Source organism: Neolamprologus brichardi, chromosome 15 (assembly GCF_056152115.1).
Source record: "Neolamprologus brichardi isolate AB-2024 chromosome 15, ASM5615211v1, whole genome shotgun sequence".
NCBI classification, from domain to species: Eukaryota; Metazoa; Chordata; class Actinopteri; order Cichliformes; family Cichlidae; genus Neolamprologus; species Neolamprologus brichardi.
The window spans coordinates 29,216,619-29,236,947 of record NC_142118.1 but is presented as its reverse complement, the minus strand read 5'-3'; the positions used below and the strand labels follow the sequence as shown (position 1 = coordinate 29,236,947).

At 39.8% G+C, this 20,329-nt stretch overlaps 1 protein-coding gene across 1 annotated transcript in view; it reads right to left on the bottom strand.

Annotated features, from left to right (window-relative positions):
* Window positions 1–20,329, bottom strand: part of nt5dc1 (5'-nucleotidase domain containing 1) — a 64,816-nt gene that overhangs the window by 23,553 nt on the left and 20,934 nt on the right. The window contains exon 7 of the mRNA XM_006796244.3: window positions 137–311. Within this exon, the coding sequence (XP_006796307.1) occupies window positions 137–311 (175 nt within the window). The remainder of the gene's footprint in view (window positions 1–136; window positions 312–20,329) is intronic.

Below are 20,329 nucleotides of genomic sequence, written 5' to 3'. Positions count from 1 at the left end.
TCAAGGATGAGTGAGTTGAATGAAAAAAAGAATAGGTTAAAAACCCTATTTGGACTGTTATGGTAAACAAAGCAGATGAGATTCCAGCTTTGTTAATGGAGGTGCCAGTGTGAAGTATCGGTGTGGGCAGTCTTACCCCAGGATGTGTTCACAGATGAGCCTGCAGTAGTCGCTATGGGAGCTGGTAATGAGGAGCAGAACCTGGCCAGCATTTTTCATGCTGCGCAGCCAAGTCTTGACAGAGTCGGAACAACGCTGCAGGTACTGGCCCGGATCCCTCTTCACACTTGGGAAGTATGTCCCTGCATCATCTGTGGGGAAACACAACAGTAGTTAAGACAAGTGCACGCTATGTAAACAAAAGTGACGCTGCTACTATTTCACATTCAGATTTCCACAATCTGACACACCTCGACAGAGACTCCAGTAACAAAGCTACAATAGTTATTTACTATGGTAATAGTTGATTACTGTAGCTGTGAAGCACTACTACCATGCCGCTTGAGGCTTCCTATTACACACTGAGTGTTTCTTTTTCACTCTCCCTATGTTCATCATTAGTTAGTGTTACTGTGGCTTTTGTCTTGTTTCACTCTCTTCATCTTTTCATCTCCAACTGATCATGGCTTTGCCTCCCTGAACCTGCTCAGTTAAAGGTTTCTTTCTTTTAAAAGGGCGTTTTTCCTTCCCGCTGTCACCAACTGCTTGCTCAAAGTGGGCCATTTGATTTTGGGAGTTTTCTCTATATTATTGTAGCTTCTTTACCTTACAAGACAAGACAAAGCCCACTGAGGCCACTATTGTTGTAATGTAGCGCTATACAAATCAAAGTCAACTGAATTAACTTGAACTGAACTCATCTGTTATTTACAGTCCAATGCTAGAACACCCTCAGCTGCTGAACATAACAGCATTTCCCTACTACACACTGACCATCTCATTAAAATTGATCCCCATTGTAACATACGTGTAAGTTACAGTTGTGTCATAGAGCTAAACTGACAGCATGTTTCTGAGTGGCTAACACAGGTCTGTTTTTGGTCTGCTGTACCATCATACAGTGCAAATGTAACACTATATGGAAAGTACCAGCTGTTCACAACCGCTAACGTAGTGTCCATTTTTAAACAAGTAAAAATTTTATTGTCTAATCTGATTTTTTAAGTAATCTGTGGTCACCTTTATCTTTTTACCTGATATAACACTTTAATAACAAAGGACAGCATGTTGACCTCCAGTTATGGTCACTTATTCTAGGATAAAATTCTTTCAGCTGCGTTAAAACTTTGATACAAGTAACTACCTGTAATGCAACGATGCAGGGAAACAACAAAACAAAGAAAAAGAAAACTGAAATCTGCTACCATAAATATGCCCGAGGAGTCTTTGGGTTACTGAAAGAAACCAGCACAGATGGTAATCAATTAGCTTCTTCGCATATTGTTGCAAAACCCCAAAAAAGCTGCAATTCTTTCAAAGACGGACATCAAAGGACACATGCTTCCATTTTTCCTCGTGAGAGACTAAACGTTTACAGATTGAGCAAAGAAGGCTGAAGTGCTTAAACTTTTCCACAATTTTTTTTCTGCTGAGCAAGCTTCAAAAAAACAAACAAAACTAAACACACAAAAACATGAACTATATTTAAAGATGCCATACAGAAAAAAAATAAAGTTCTCTTTGGAATCTGTGTTCACAAAAGTGGGACCTAAGGGTCATGGCCCTGGTTCTCCATCACTTCACTTCCTGTTAGTATTAACAATTCTGGCTCATTAAAACATGTAACTCAGTTATGTGTCTCATCACTATAAAAACCTATGAATAAAGCACGATATATCAAGAATACAGATACTGCCTGACAACACATAATACACATGAATACATATAATATTGCCATTCTGCATTGTAAAATGCAAAAATTGTGACTATTTGTAGACCCAATGAATTCTACAGACAAAAGACCTCACAGTTCTGTGATGGAATTGACATAAAGGCAACAATATACAAACAGAAATATGAAGCAGATGGTATTTGCTGACAAACTTTAATAGAAGCTGTGTTTTTTCTTTTGCAAGCAGAAGAAAAAAGAGCTCCATTCTACTTATAGTACAGTACTTATCTCTATAAGTTAATACCATTTTTAATATCCTGATATCAGCACCCTCAGCAGACTACCTGACACAGTATTTATAGCAGCAGTTCCAAATTCTTTTCTGTTTAGGTCTATTTTTTTTAATCTGACTAAATAAATAGGTATCTAACAACTACTGCATGTTATGGGAATGATATGGGTGAGCGGTTTCTCAGTCCTGCACCAAGTCTAAAATGTTTGGGCATGCTGGCCTCCAGTGGCCAAATACAGGACTAACATGGAAGAGTAAAAACGCTCTGTTTTTTTCCAAAAAAGGCAGTACAGAGGTCTAAACAGAAGATGGTGACAAACACAAACAAGCAAAAAGGGCTCATTTATCTGGTTTATCCGGTCAGTGAGAACCTCAAATCCACATTTTTGAAAGTGTTCCAGATGCAAACATTTAAAAAAAAATCTTGTCTGAAGTTTTAATTGCATCCACAGATCCTTACACCTTCAGCTAAACAGCAAAAAGGGGTCTCAACGACCATGGCTGCTCCTCAGGAAGCACAAAGCCCGTCTTGCCTCATTACCCACAGTCAGGGAGGTCATCTGTGGGGGGTTAGGGGAACTCTCCTAGCAGCAAGATTCCATGAAGTAGTTACATGTGTTTAACAAACATTGACCCCACCAGATTTCAATAACACGCCACAAAGATTCAGAGATGAAGATGGCTAAAAAGATGATATTGGATTCCTTATCCAATACCAGCCACAATAAAACATCATAAAAGCACGTGGTAGTTCTGCTGTAGGTGGTAAATAGTGTCCTGTTGCTAGATCTAGGGAAATTCTGAATCCATAGTGTCCAATTTAATCAATATTAACAGATAGTGCAAAAATTTATTTGCAGATATACATGCTGACCACAGACGCTGGTCATATATCGCCTCTTTTGCTGATATGTCAGTGTCAGTCAATACTGGCTGACAGCAGCAGACAGTTGATATATCAGCACATCCCTATAGAGATCAACACTTCCACCCATTTTGCAATTCATATGAACAAAGATGCTAAAAAAAAACAAACACTCGAGTGTGATCCCAGAACAGGATGATAGCCACAGCTGAGTGCTGTTTTGTTTTGTTTTATTTCTTTCTGTCTCAGTGACACCTCCCAAAAACAACTCGGTATTTTCATTTCACAGACGCTCTATATTTTGTTCTATATGTCCTCAGCCCTCTGTCTGCTTCCAGGCAAATGATTTAAAGCAGAGAAGCAAGCGAAGAAGCAAACCAGAAGTCCCGCAGAGAAGCGCATATTTAAAATGCTGCTCTGGCACCACTGTGAGGCTACTACAGTGTGTGTGTCTAGCTGTGAATATAGGACTGAAGTGCCCTGAGGCCCAGCAGGCCTGTGCCTGGGCACTGCACTGTGCAGGCAGGCGCCAGGCCTGCATAACTGAATAGCTGCCCAGTGAAAGAAAACCACGACCTGCAGCAGGTCAATCTCTTTGATACATCAAAGCATCCTGACAGGATACACAAATCAACAGTAGCAGTGGAAATTAGGGCAGAGAACATGAGCATTTTGCAAACAGCCACACCAAAAGTGATGAGGGGGCACAATCTACACGTTCATTTATTTTCTTTATCCCCCCAGCAGGAAAGATAAAGGCTAAGAAAACAAATGTGAGAAAAGATCCATTTACTCTTTTTCTCATTATACATAATGAACATCAATCTCTGTATATACACTGTATAAAGCACATGTACTAAATCTCTAAAGGGAAGGTATAATCTACAGTGTTTTGTCTTAAAAAGGCATCCAGACAAACAGCATTTTCCAGCACCTGTTGGAACCACGTGGAAAAACTGGTCGGGCCATTCTGTCTGTGGACTTTCCATTTTTAGCAGAACAACCACAAATTGCTGCATCATGTCCCTTGCACACTTTTTTTCCCCTTTCAGTCGGTGACAGTGGAGCTTCACTATCGAAATAACACTCGTGATAACAAAAAGGCAATATACTCTAAAAACAAAGCTGTCAAAAGGAGGTTCCAAGTCCACAAAAAGTTTCACGTCAGGTCAAAAAGCCAATCTTTTTGACATTTCTTGCTTTTTTTGACATTTTAAGTCAATTAAACTGTTCATCCTCTCTACATGAAGGTACAGTGGGGCAAAAAAGTATTTAGTCAGCCACCGATTGTGCAAGTTCCCCCACTTAAAATGATGACAGAGGTCAGTAATTTGCACCAGAGGTACACTTCAACTGTGAGAGACAGAATGTGAAAAAAAAATCCATGAATTCACATGGTAGGATTTGTAAAGAATTTATTCGTAAATCAGGGTGGAAAATAAGTATTTGGTCAATAACAAAAATACAACTCAATACTTTGTAACATAACCTTTGTTGGCAATAACAGAGGTCAAACGTTTACTATAGGTCTTTACCAGGTTTGCACACACAGTAGCTGGTATTTTGGCCCATTCCTCCATGCAGATCTTCTCAAGAGCAGTGATGTTTTGGGGCTGTCGCCGAGCAACACGGACTTTCAACTCCCGCCACAGATTTTCTATGGGGTTGAGGTCTGGAGACTGGCTAGGCCACTCCAGGACTTTCAAATGCTTCTTACGGAGCCACTCCTTTGTTGCCCGGGCGGTGTGTTTTGGATCATTGTCATGTTGGAAGACCCAGCCTCGTTTCATCTTCAAAGTTCTCACTGATGGAAGGAGGTTTTGGCTCAAAATCTCACGATACTTGGCCCCATTCATTCTGTCCTTAACACGGATCAGTCGTCCTGTCCCCTTGGCAGAAAAACAGCCCCATAGCATGATGTTTCCACCCCCATGCTTCACAGTAGGTATGGTGTTCTTGGGATGCAACTCAGTATTCTTCTTCCTCCAAACACGACGAGTTGAGTTTATACCAAAAAGTTCTACTTTGGTTCCATCTGACCACATGACATTCTCCCAATCCTCTGCTGTATCATCCATGTGCTCTCTGGCAAACTTCAGACGGGCCTGGACATGCACTGGCTTCAGCAGCGGAACACGTCTGGCACTGCGGGATTTGATTCCCTGCCGTTGTAGTGTGTTACTGATGGTGACCTTTGTTACTTTGGTCCCAGCTCTCTGCAGGTCATTCACCAGCTCCCCCCGTGTGGTTCTGGGATCTTTGCTCACCGTTCTCATGATCATTTTGACCCCACGGGATGAGATCTTGCGTGGAGCCCCAGATCGAGGGAGATTATCAGTGGTCTTGTATGTCTTCCATTTTCTGATGATTGCTCCCACAGTTGATTTTTTCACACCAAGCTGCTTGCCTATTGTAGATTCACTCTTCCCAGTCTGGTGCAGGTCTACAATTCTTTTCCTGGTGTCCTTCGAAAGCTCTTTGGTCTTGGCCATGGCGGAGTTTGGAGTCTGACTGGTTGAGGCTGTGGACAGGTGTCTTTTATACAGATGATGAGGTCAAACAGGTGCCATTCATACAGGTAACGAGTGGGGGACAGAAAAGCTTCTTACAGAAGACGTTACAGGTCTGTGAGAGCCAGGGATTTTCCTTGTTTGAGGTGACCAAATACTTATTTTCCACCCTGATTTACGAATAAATTCTTTACAAATCCTACCATGTGAATTCATGGATTTTTTTTTTCACATTCTGTCTCTCACAGTTGAAGTGTACCTCTGGTGCAAATTACTGACCTCTGTCATCATTTTAAGTGGGGGAACTTGCACAATCGGTGGCTGACTAAATACTTTTTTGCCCCACTGTAAATCACTCAAACAAATGACACAAAAGTTGTCACTTTGAAGTAACTTTCATGACTGAAATAAATAAGAACAACAGCTCAGTTACATAAAGTGCAACTAAACCTTCAAATCTGAGTTTGCAAATTAGGTGCCAAAGATTGGACCCTTACTGAGAAGAGAACTGTGGAACCCGTTTCCTGTCTAAGGTTTGCTTTTCATTATTGTACCCAGATCTAAAGAAATCTGAGAGACCTTTAGAAAAAGTTTGGACGGGGATTCAATGACAACAAAAATAGTAATAAATAGAGTGGTACTTGTACAGCACTCTCTTAGGCTACGTCCACACGTACACGGGTATTTTTGAAAACGGAGATTTTCCGTTTTCGTTTTAAAAAATAATCCCGTCCACACATAAAGGCAGAAATGAAGAAAAACGCTGCTAGGAACATGCCAAAGCAACAGGTGGCGATATATTCCTAACCGTGTAGAAATGTTGGCCAATCAGAAGTCTAGAAGCCTCAGTGGGAAAAAGTAAACAAAGCTGGGGCATAGAAGCAAAACCCAGTCCTATGTGTGGAGGGACAGTAACTGTGTGTGTATATGTAAGCATTTAAACACTGCAGAGAGTACAATTAACAGTAACAGTATTGGTGAAATTCATTTCACCGAAACAATAACGTGGCGCACAGTGTGACGTCACAAAAGGCGCACACCTTTGACGCTGCGTTTTCTCCGTTTTTCTCGTCCACACGTAAATGCAAAAATGGAGTTTTCAAAAATATCCACCCTGGCAGGCGTTTTTAGAAATCTTCGTTTTCAGTGACCGAAAACGCAGTTTACGTGTGGACGAAAGGTGCAAACGCATAGAAAAATCTGCGTTTTCAAAAATACCCGGGTACGTGTGGACGTAGCCTTAGTAACAGCCTTATTCACCCATTCACACAAACACTATCTAAGTGTTTTCACTTTAAACATAATGTATTCACACTCCGTTGGATACATCAGGGCAACTTGGGGTCAGTTACACCAATGCATCTACTGGAACAATAAAGTTTTGTTGATGGTGGTGAAAAACCTAACATTATGGTACAAAGGTGTTACATTACGCTGGAATATACTGACTAGTGTAAGACTGCAGAGTTCAATGTAATGTGAAACATACCTCAACAAATATCACATGCTCACAAGTTGTTTTCATTGTAAAACGCAACCGAGTTTAGTCAAGTTGTGGTTAGAAAGTGCCTCATTAATATTAATATAAGATAACTTTGTTCTTAAGACAGATTAGGAAGATGTTTCCTAGGAAAAATAAATCAAATAAATTTCATAAACTGGAAGAAATTTTAAAGATTGCATTAGTAAAGTATTTTATTTTGTAGTCCTATTAAATCATACAATGAATGTAGGGAATGCATGAGTTGTGGAAATTCCTCCATCCATCGTTCCATCTCCCCAAAAGGATTTTCCCCAAATGGTCCTTTTTATCTCTAAAAAATATAGGGTTAGATTTCAGGTAACTTTTTGTGAAAGATGATGAATTACACCTCCAAGGATTTATCTGCCTGCTGTCCCAGTTTGATCTAAGTAGATTAATTAGACTATCATACATTAGAATATAGCTTTCCCAAAGCGGTCTTTTGTTGAGGAGTTGTGCTTTAAAGGGTGTTTTAGCTTAATGATCAAGGAACATGAAAAAGAGAACAGGGAAACCTTTCAGTTGTTCACTAGGCAGGCAGATAGACTCCTGTCCCTTAGCTTTTCTACTTTCTGAAGAAGTGCTACTGAAGTGGAGATAAAAGGCGACACAAAGAACAATGGCAGCTGTGAAAAAAAAGGGACGGTGGTTTTTGGACACCCTTATACACATCGCTGTGGGGGACAGTGACGCCAGTTGCGCAGTCACTTTCACCTCAGAGCAAACGTGAGGGACACTGCAATCTGTCATTACACCAAACCAGAGCTATATTTAGTCAGTGCTATCTTAAGAAAACTGCAGGCATTCATACTTTAAGGTCTGATCTCAGGAAGATCACATCTTAAATTCCCTATACAGGGTGACACCGTGCACAGTCTCAGTAGGTGCAGCGCAACCGAAATACACAGGGAAGAAAACGCTGATTCAAAAATCCCATTGCCTATTGTAAACAAGAGTTAAATGCACAAGTGAAATTGCCCTTCAAATTAAACATATTTATGTATATTTATCTTAACTACATTTTGCTGACTCTCAGAAGGACACCGACAAAAGAAAAGCACAAAAAGCAAAATGTGTAAAACCCTGAACAAGTCCAGTCTGGTTTCTTATAATCACAGGGAGTTTATGGCACTCACAGTGATGAATTATCCTCCAAGGTGCAATCTCCATAAACAATAGCTACCTGTTTGGCTACCATCTTTATACATGAGTCTTAGAAAACACATGGGAAGCGCGCACGAAAAATGGCAAAAATACTGACTTATGTTGCAACAACATCTTTTATATTGCTGACGTAAACAGAAGAAATACTATTTCTATATCCAAGCCGTGGACTGGGACTCTGATAGCGCCCAGGATGCCTGAGAGAAAAGCAAAATGATCACCTTGCAGTAAAGTTGAGTAAGAATGATCACCAAGTTTAATGGAACTATCAATAGATTATGATATTATGACTTAATTATAGCAGTGAAAAAAAGAACCCAGACTTTAGAGACAAAGGTATTAAAATGATGAAGCAGTGATCACTAGGAGAATAAAATATGTGAACACAAATGCCATTGGGCTTTTATCACATGCAATTGTATGCTCCAAGGGGAGGCTGTATAATGTTGTGAAAGGAGTCTAATACAATCCAGTGAGTAAGTGAAGCACACGTTTGTTCGATGACAAGAATATTGAGGTGAGTTGATGAGGATATCCTTAACTTTTCTGTCAGGAAACGCTGCTGTTAGCTGCACTTAACGAGTAAACTTTCTATGAGAATGGGAAAGTGTCATTTTTAGTACTGCGCATGCGTGAAACACCAGCCGATTCGACCTGCCTCATTTCTGTCTGCCGTTTATTTACTTAACGGCTCTTTGAAACGCCGCGGCAAAATGTCGAGGAAAAGCACAAAGTTTTTTAAATGGACTAACAATGAGGTGGAGTTGTTGCTGCGAGTAACACAAAAGTACAGGAAGTTGCAAAAGCAAGTGAGAAATGAAGAATTTGAAGAAAAGCTATCTGAAGCATGTACAAACTGATATTAATCTTTAATAGGGCTGTCAAAATTGAGAGCAAACAAAACAACTGCTGTGTAATGCCTTCCGCTATCTTAGTTTAATTGGTCACATGACTGCATCACATGACTAAAATGTGTCATCGTTTTCGAAAAGGCTCCGGGTTTGCTGTCCACACTGTGACACGAAAACTGCGTTTTCAAATGTATCCGCTTTGGAGAGCGTTTTCAAAACGCTCCATTTTCCTTGACCGAAAACACCGTGTCTGTGTGGACAGAAAGCCAAAACAGAGAGAAAAAGATGCGTTTTCAAACGAAAATGTATTAGTGTGGACATGGTCTCCCTCTCTCTCCACATAGCACTGTTGCCTCCAGTGAAGGTCCTGACACCCCTCCCCCAACTATCACTTTCACTCACAACCAGGTTCAGAGGCAAATAAGGAGACTCCACTCCGGCAAGTCTGCTGGACCAGACAGGGTGAGTCCCCGCATCCTCAAGGCTCAATTGTGTCTACACCCATCTGGACCAGCCGGCAAGCACTGTGAGGGTCATGTTTTTTTACTTTTCCAGTGCATTCAACACCATCAGGCCAACCCTCCTGGGTGATAAACTAAGAGAGATGCAGGTGGATGCTTCTCTGGTGTCCTGGATTGTTGATTACCTGACAGGAAGACCACAATATGTACGTCTTCCACAGTGTGTGACTGACAAGATAATCAGCAACACAGGGGCACCACAAGGGACCGTCCTCTCCCCCTTCCCTCTTCCCCCTCTACACCACAGACTTCAACCACTGCACAGAGACCTGCCATTTTCAGAAGTTTTCTATTGACTCTGGGGTGGTTGGATGCATGAGCAAGGTGATGAGTCAGAGTACCGGGCTGTGGTTGACTCCTTTGTCACGTGGTGCAAGCAGAATCATCTGCAGCTCAACGTGGCAAAGACCATGGAATTGATTGTGGATTTTAGGAAGACCAGGAAAACCTTGACCCTTGTTTCAATCCAGAGGATCAATGTGGAAATTGCGGAAAACTATAAATACAAAAAACTGGACTGGGTTAAAAACACCACTGCACTTTACAGGAAAGGCCAGAGCCGTTTCTGAAGCAGCTGAGGTCCTTCAACATCTGTTGGGCAATGTTCAGGATTTTCTATGAGTCTGTTGTGGCCAGTGCTATCCACTATGTTGTTGCATGCTGGGGCAGCAGGTTGAGGGTCGCAGATGCCAACAGACTAAATAAACTGATCCGCAAGGCCAGTAATGTTGTGGGGATGGAGCTGGACTCCCTTAGGGTGGTGTCGGAGAGGAGGATGTTGTCCAAGATAAAGACAATGTTGGATAATACCTCCCACCCACTCCATGACTTGCTGGCAAGCCACAGGAGTACATTCAGTGAGAGACTGAGATTACCAAAAAGCAACACTGAAGGACACACAGGATAAATAAGCATGTTTACAAATGTTTTTGTGTGTTCGAGATCTCACTTCAGTCCAGGAGAAGAGGCTTGAGGTGAGGAGTGGACACAAGAGCAGGGAGACAGCAGTTTTGGAGGAGGAGAACGACATGATGAAAATGTACAAATGTTAAATGGTCATATATATGAAAGAGCTATTTGTGATTTTTTAATTTAAAGATGTTTACTATGTACAGTGGCTTATTCGGCCCCCTTGAACTTTTCCACATTTTGTCACATTACAGCCACAAACATGAATCAATTTTATTGGAATTCCACGTGAAAGACCAATACAAAGTGGTGTACATGTGAGAAGTGGAACAAAAATCATACATGATTCCAAACATTTTTTACAAATAAATAACTGAAAAGTGGGGTGTGCGTAATTATTCAGCCCCCTGAGTCAATACTTTGTAGAACAATTACAGCTGCCAGTCTTTTAGGGTTTGTCTCTACCAGCTTTGCACATCTAGCGACTGAAATTCTTGCAAAACAGCTCCAGCTCAGTCAGATTAGATGGACAGCATTTGTGAACAGCAGTTGTCAGATCTTAAATCTAATTTTTCATGATTTGTTGAATTAACCCTCTGAGGTCTGAAATATAACTGCCCATTTTTGACTCCTTTTGAGTTTACATTTGTAATTTACCCTCAAATTGTTTAATTTTATTTTTTCCCCTTGCCTTGTTTGGTATCATTCTTTTCACCTCAACTGAATTTAGTTGTTTTTTGTTCATGACAGTGCAGATTTCTGACATTTTGTGTAATTTAAGCATGTAACAATGTGATTGTTTTCTAACAAAAAACAGTGTGAAACTTAAGTTAGACTTGTGTTTGTAAAGCAACCACCCCATGTTGTGTAGCTTTCTGGATTTTATACCTATTGGGCTACATATTTATTATACAGGCTATACAGTACATAAAATCAAAACTCTAGTTATAGACTATATTTATATGAAAAACGTGTGTACTTACTGCATTTGACTCATTTTAACCATATGTAACCACCTGCATATGTGTTTAAAAAAAAAGGGCTTTGTTTTTGCCCCCCCCCCCCCCCCCCATTTGATTTCTTTGCCACCCTAAGAAAATTTCTCTAGATCCGCCCCTGAGTGGGTGGGAGGTATTATCCAACATTGTCTTTATCTTGGACAACATCCTCCTCTTTTGCAAGCCACTGTATGTGGTGGTAATGTCCTTCTTGGCCACTGTGTTCAAGATGGTGAGGCAACATGACGGCTTCTGGTGCACGCTCCTTATTTTCAAAATAATAATTCAAAGTTTTGGAGAATGGATCACTTTGCTGGAAGACGTATTTAAACACTAACGAATATATTCATGAGGACAGTGTTCCTTTTTTCCTATTAAATAAATTCAAAAAATTACTTGCCGCACTTTTAAATGAATCACACAAGTGTCATTTACTAAGATTAAAAGCAGGCAATTTACTCCTTTTCTCAGTATTGTTTAAAAGTTCATGATAATCACTGTAGAGAATACTCACAAATGTCAGTCCTGTAGGCCTATAGGTAGCTATTGGTTCTTCACCCTGAATGCTTAGAGCTGAGCCTCACATTTTAGTTATTCAGTACATATTTAAACTATTTTTATATACATATACAATGCAATCCAAACTCATATTTATTGCATTTTTCACAACCTTAACAGCAGCAAGGCGGGCCATTAAAGACATATTGAGCTGAGTGCAACTATTGTCTTCTCACAATATGAGAACAGTTAATGAAGTCTTTGGTGGGAGCCACTTTAATCACACTCCAAGCTGCTGCTCAGTTAAGTTTTTACGACTCTCAGAGCAGAAGAAACAAGAGGCTCCTTTTGCTGATGTCAGATGGAACTGATGTTAAAAGTAAGTCAGAGCTCATTCTCTGTATTCCAAGAAAAGGTGTGATAATCGTTCCTTTCAGAGCAGCGAATATATGCTTATTTTAAATTCTTAAGACTGCAATCTACTGATCACACTCTAACATCCAACCACATGAGCAATTACCATTATTTTATCCTTGTTTAAGATATGGCAGCGTCATTCATCCTCCATCGAAAACCTGATGGAAGCTAAACTAGCAGTTCGTTAGGAGGCTGCTGTTTATTTGACGCAGCGCAGAACATGCCTCGTCTGTTATGTTGTACGCAAAACACATATTTAGCTTATCTGTGAGCAAACATGGGGCTGATCAAAGAAAGGCGCCACCACAACATCATTTGGCAAGTCAGACATAACACTGTGCATCCCCACCCTGATGTGGGGAACGTCACGCAGTGGAACATATGTATACATTTGTTTAAAAGACAATGACAAAGGGACTCCAGTGCCAAACAGATCATTTTAAAACATGAAAATAGCCTAACACTAACAGACGAGACCCAGGACTTAGAAGTCAGCTGTGGATTTTGTGGTGTTTCTCTAGCTCTGTCACTGGAGACACAGATGGGAGGGGTGAATGTAAACATTGCGTGTCCTGAATACACATATGGGAGCAGCAAACTGTTAACACACATACATGTAACTCCATCATTTTTAACTGTTCAACAAACAATAAACAACAGATCATGTGCAGTGCTGGATCTGATGATGTCTAAAAAGTAACTGGACAAGTTAAATAACCAAAAATAAAATGTTAATTTCTAGTACTTGGTTGAAAACCCTTTGCTGCCAATGACAGCCTTGAACTCACGGACATCACCAGATCCTGCGTTTCCTCCTTTTTAATGCACTGCCAGGCCTTTACTGCAGAAGCTTTCAGTTGCTGTTTGTTTGTGGGCATTTGAGTTCGAAGTTTAGTGAACAACTGAAATCCATTCTCAGTTGGGTTACAATCAGCATTCAAGAATATTCCACTTTTTTTGCTTTAATAAACTCCTAGCTTGCTTTGGCTGTATGCTTTTGGTCATTGTCCATCTGCACTATGAAATGCTGCCCAATCAGTTTGACTGCATTTAGCTGTATTTGACCAGACAGTGTGTTTCTGAACACCTCAGAATTCATTCTGTAAAGCCATCACAGTGCCTTTACAGATGATGTGGTATGCTTTGGATCATGAGCTGTTCCACGCCTTCTCCATACTTTTTTGTTGCCATCATTCTGGTATTGATCCCTGTTTCATGAAACAAAGAATGTTTTTCCTCAACTCTGCTGGCTTTCTTAGATCCTTAGATGTTTCCTTCTTCTTCTTCTTTTTTTAGCAAGTTCAATCTAGCCTTTCTATTCTCAAGTTTTATGAGTGGCTTACACATTGCAGTGAACCCTGTGTCAATCCTTACTTTAATGCAGTTTTCTTTATAGTTCACTTGGATATCAATATGCCTACCTCCTGGAGAATGGGGTTTCGCTTCACCATGGAAATGATTCTGCGATCATCCACAAGTGTTGTCTTCCATGAACATAAGTTCAGTAGTGCTTTCTTTCTTTCTCAGAGAATGTAACAAACTGTAGCAATTTCTGAGATGTATTTTTTCTTGTTTTCACAGCTTAAGTATGCCTTTTTTCACCTGCATGGAGAGCTCCTTTGACTGCATGTGGTCTGTTTACAGCAAAATCTTCAAACACCACACCTCACATAAAACTCCAGGCCTTGCTTAATTGATAATGGCTATACAAAGCAATTGCCCATACCGGCCCATGAAATGCCATTAAATTGTGTGTCCAATTACTTTTGGTCATGTTAAGGAGCTGAAACGCCTAAATCCTTCATCCAATTTCAGTGATGTAAGCTGAGAGTCGACACATTATGTCCATCTCCATTATATAAATGCATTGTGCAATAAATGCACAGTGTCAATGTCCAAATATATATGGGCCTAGTTGTATGTACTGCTTGTTTTTTCTATCACTGGAGAGAGACAGCAAAGTAAAACCTCATCTTGCTGAACTCCATTACAGAAAATGGCAGAAAATAAATCAGGCACAGAGTGCCTAAACTGACTAAGGGAACAAAAACACAGTGATCATGGTAAGGTATATAATTAAAGTACAACACATCACACACTCTTTCTGTCTTGTGCTGCTGTCGCACTCTTAGTAGTCAAAATCTGAAACTGAATCAAAAAACTTCAATGTGCACTCTGCAGCATTTAAGAAATACTTTAATAAAAAATTTAATCTCAAATGTATTAATGTCTTGGAGTATAAAACATACAAAATAATTCTCATCTTTGAAGAACCATTTGAATTTCCTCTCTAATCCAAAATGGTTGATGAGTTACAGTAATGGGAAGCACACATGGTAAAATCTACACCACATTCCAAATTATTATGCAAATTGTGTTTAAATGTCATAAAGATTAAATAAGTTGTTTTTCAATTAAACCCATGGATGGAATTGTGTCTCAGGGCTCTTTGGATGACTGAAATCAAAGCCGGACACCTGTGATCATTAGTTTGCCAGGTGAGCCCAATTACAGGAAAAACTACTAAAGAAGGATATTCCACATTATTAAGCAGACCATCATTTTCAAGCAATATAGGAAGGAAATAGGATCTCTCTGCTGCTGAAAAGCATGAAATAGTTGAATGCCTTGGACATGTTATGAAAAACGTAGCTATTTCACGAAAACTTAAGCGTGATCACCATAATGTTCAGAGATTTGTGGCTGAGTCAGAGCACACACGGGTTCGTGCAGATAAAGGCACAATGATGAAGGTTTCTGCCAGAGAAATACATCAGACAGCAGCTGCTAAAAGGCCATTACAAAGCAGATATTTGAAGCTGCTGGTACCTCTGGAGCCCTGCGAACATCAAGGTGTAGGATCCTCCAGAGAATTGCAGTTGTGCATAAACCTTCTATTTGGCCATCCCTAACCAATGCTCACAAGCAGAAACAGCTGCGGTGGGCCCAGAACTACATGAAGACTCATTTTCAAACAGTCCTGTTCACTGATGAGTGCCATACAACCCTGGATGGTCCAGATGGATGCAGTGCTGGATGGTTGGTGGACAGCCACCATGTCCCAACAAGGCTGCAACATCAGCAGTGAGGTGGTGGAGTCATAGTTTGAGCCAGAATCACCAGGAGAGAGCTGGTCGGCCCTTTTAGGGTCCCTGAAGGTGTGAAAATGACCTCTGCAAAGTATGTGTAGTTTCTGACTGACCACTTTCTACCATGGTAGAAAGAGAAGAACTGTGCTTTCTGCAACACAACCATCTTCACGCAAGACATCTCATGCTACAAGGAATACCTGTGCATCATTGGCTGCTATCGGCATAAAAGAAGAGAAAATCATGGTGTGGTCCCCATTTTTCCCTGACTTCAATCCTATTGAGAACCTATATTGCTATGCTCCTATTGGAGCATCCTCAAGCAAAAAAATATGAGGGTGGGAGGCAGTTCACATCCAAACAGCAGCTCTGGGAGGCTATTCTGACATCCTGCAAAGACATTCAAGCAGAAACTTTCCAAAAACTCACAAGTTCCATGGATATGAGAATTGTAAAACTGCTATCAAATAAGGGGTCCTATGTTAATATGTAACTTGACCTGTTAAGATGTTTTTGATTGAAATAGCTTTTGATTTCAGTAAAATTGATCTACTAATGCTACAAATTCTACAAATAACCATTTTGAGCTCTTTACAACCTAAAAAACTTTTGAAACTCTGTTTGTGTAATATTTTGGAACAGTGCATTTTAAGTTTTTTATTTTTGAAAGTGATACTGTTTTCATTGGGAGTTTTGTTCAGTAACATTTGAATTATACTCTATTGGTTGATGAATTGAAAATTATACCGACTGTCATTTGAATCGACTGCTTAGGAAAATCAGAGGAAAATATCATTTGCATAATAATTTGGAACGCGGTGTAGATGGAGCTGATTTTTCTGCCTGCAGCAGTACCTTGTGAATGCTTTACTGTGATACACTGAATATTCCTATAAAGCACATTTCTCTGCTTTCTAAATCTGTTTGAAATCTGTTTCTTGCACAAATTGTAATGAAGTTATGATGTTTGGTTTTTTTGTATGTCCCATCCGGCACTGTAGCAATCAGAGTTATTGTCTGAAGGCCAAGAAAAATGCCCAACAGATTTATACGGCTTTTGCTATACTGGTCCACTTGATTGTCATATTTTATTTGACATTAATTATTATTATTATCATTATTGTTATTATTATTATTAGTAGTCGTAGTAGTAGTAGTGGTAGTGGTATTTATTTATTTATTATTATTTTATTCATTTACTTTTTTTTTTTTCATTTTGAGTTATTACAATCAGAACGGACAGGATCGGAGGCCAGGAAAGAGAAAGAAAGAGTTTGGGAAGAGGGCTAACAAAAGGAGAGGGGAAGAAAAAGAGAGGGGAAGAGGGATAGAAAGAGAAAAAAAGAGTCAACCTTTACTCGCTTTACAATGGTTACACAGTCAACCTTTACAATAACTGACATTAAGCATTAGCTGTAAAATCTGCTTTTTTTACTCACTATTATAGCTATGTTTGCAACAGTAAGCAGATGAGAATGGGTAAGTGTGCATGTTTTCAGGTTCCTTCCTTCTTTCTTCTCGTTCCAACTTTTTCAAGGTTTGGTGTTGGCACAATAAAGACACAAACAAAGATGTCAGATTCAATCCACTTGCTACTTTGCAAACTAATTTAGCCTTGTGGTATGGATGACTTTACCATCCAACTTAAATCTTTATAAAGCTGTAAAAACATGGATACAGTTGCTGTGTCAACATACAAGTGGCACATGTACGCACTCACTTCATGACAGCCCTGAGCGATGGATGCATAGAAAAACACTGTGACAAGTTAGATAGTAATATAGTTACTGATTACAATAAAAGTCTATCAGGATTATATAAGAGTGCAGACAGCTGAATGGTGATTTGTCTCTAGAAAAAGCTGTAGTCTAAAAGACCAGGGTTTAGGAAAATGTTGCAAAAGTGTAATAGGATTCTGCTTTGAAGGATTACAATCACACCATAAACCATGGGATTTTGGTTAGGAGCCTTCAGATGCAGAAAGCAGCCACCCTATCAGACATAGGATGCTCCAAACAATTCTCCTGAGCTAAACAAATTCAGTAGTGAATTTAGCAGTGGATGCTGGGGTGAATGAGTGGTCAGAGACGTGGTGAATTTGATGAGAACATTTTGGTATTTTTGCAGCTTAATACTATGTTTGAAATGAAACTGCAGACTTTAAAGCCATCTTATTTTGGATTTGTTGGATTACCATAAAAACCAGAGCACATGCCACTTCACCATTTTACTGAGAAAATTAGGCATTACTTTATTTCACTTGCTCCACCTCTCCTGGGTGATACTTGCTGACTTCAAACTAGCAGCTGAATTACACATGTGTATATTGCTAATAAAATTCGAGCAAAACCAAAGCAGCGGTTTCAAAATACTGTCAATGAAAACTAGTCCTATTTACTACTTCTCCCTATCGCTCACAGCTGCAGTTAGCCTCTTCCTTCTGCTGTGAATTACATTAAATGGGTTTTGTCCACATACTCGAAACCAATGGGCTGAGAGTTGTAAGAAGGTCCAAGTAATTATAGGGTCAAGGAGGGTTGGACAAGTTCACCTAACCAGTGTTCATTACAGTCCAAAGCCCCCTGTTTGATGCATGGGAGCGCAGCAAACCCTTCATGACTGACCAGCTATTATAAACCTATAATAGAAAGAAGCCAAATAATCCATCAAATCATCCGAACCAAGTTTCAAAGACTCACATGCTGGGAAAAGGTGTGACAGTACATAAAGTTTTTGGTTCAGCAAAGGAAGCTAAAAGCAAAACTGAAAACCTCTTTTGTTTTGCTATTTTTTAGAAAATGAAAATATGCTAAAGTAGCTACAGTAACAGGTTATAAGTCTTCTTGTATCAGTTTGTGTATTCAGTTCAGTATCAGGCACTTAAATGCCTAATGCTGTGAATAAGAAAAGTGCCTGAGCTGGTCAACAGACACAGACTCATGTGCTGGGTCAGACACCATAATCTACTTGCAAGTTTTGGCCATGTCCACACTAACACGTTTTTGTTTGAAAACGCATCTTTTTCTCTCTGTTTTGGCCTTCCGTCCACACTGAGACGGCGTTTTTGGTCAAGGAAAACACAGCGTTTTGAAAACGCTCTCCAAAGCGGATACAGTCGCAGTGTGGACCGTGAACACGGAGCCTTTTCAAAAACAATAGCGTATTTTAGTCATGTGTTGCAGTCATGTGACCAGTTAAACTAAGATTATGGAGGGCATTATACAGCAATTGTTTTGTTTGCTCTCAATTTTGACAGCCCTATTAAAGATTAATATCAGTTTGTACATGCTCCAGAAAGCTTTTCTTCAAAATTTTTAATTCTCACTCGCTTTTGCAACTTTGTACTTTTGTGTTACTCGCAGCAACAACTCCACCTCATTGTTAGTCCATTTAAAAAACTCAGTGCTTTTCCTCGACTAATGCCGCAATGTTTCAAAGAGCCATTAAGTAAATAAACGGCAGACAGTGTCACCCATGCGCAATACAGGAATGCAGCGTTTTCGATTGTTTCCGTGTGGATGAACAACTATTTGGAAACGCTTGGAAACGATAGTGTGGACGCGGAGCGTTTTTAGACGAAAACGCCTATTTCAAATTTATCTGGATTAGTGTAGATGCAGCCTTTGTCTTAGCACCACTGGCTAAAAAATGCCTTCCTTTAGTCCTGATCCCCTCATTCTTGCCCATTTAAGATTTGTTCTGTTCCTACATATATCCACAAAAGTTTTTGACCTTGACCTATTCACAGCACTCTGTAAATCACACCATTCAGTGTTGGTGTCAACATACCCACGGCTACAAAGCTGTAAATGCAGTCGCTTTTGGGAACACAAAGCCCCCGTTTTGGTAAGAGCAGCAATCTTCAGACTGTGTTTACACGTCTCCAGCACAGTTTAAAGAGTGCAGTCCAAGAGCTTTGTTTCATTCCTCCACAGCCTCGCTGTGTTCTTTCTTAAGCACCCCTGTAAACAACACATACTTCATTTTGTGAATGGTTTAGCTGACTGCAGCCAAAAGCTACAGAGGAAACATGGACCTATTATTTATTATTACATTTCACAGTGCTGATAAAAAAGATGCAAATCTGACACTGTACAATTAAATGTAGATGTTGCCTTTTCTGTAATGATGGACCATAAATAAAAGAAAAACCCTACTCAGCTAATTTTACATTCTGTATATTTTCTCTGGGGCTACAAGTTAAAACTTATTTAAACTACTTTAATGGATATAATGGCTTTTACGTTTTCAAATTTATACCCACTTCCACTATCTGTGGTGAAAATCAAACCAAAGATATTTACTGTTCGTGAGATAAATGCTATTCGTGACTCGCTCCTTATTCATTTCTGCTGAGGGACGCTCGGTTTCTTTGGATTGGAGGAGGAAAAAAGCTTCTAAACTTCCTTACACATTCTTCCCACCGGCTAAGAATGGTTCTCCCAGCCCAACACCTAAAATAAAACCTAAACCGACAAAAACAACAACGGACCTGAGCGGAGAGCAGCCCAGCGAGGGAAATCCACACAGATTCCAGTATATTTAGGACACAGGCCACCAGCACTGATAAGCATGGGTAATGGTTTAAAATACCATAAAGACATCTTAAAGCACATACTTTATGCCAAGAACTGAGCTTACTGGTTATATTTAAAAAAGCATAGAGCAGGTGAAGGGTTTGTATTTTTATATTTACAGAACATTCTATTTTGCTTGGCTTTTATTCAAAAATAATTCATGGTTTCTGTTTGATTTACACGCAACATGCCTGCCAGTACTTTTCTATTAAATGCTGAGGACTGTGCATTTCTTTTTCAATCAGACTGACTTAATAACTGTTTAAAACACAGGTCCTATTATGG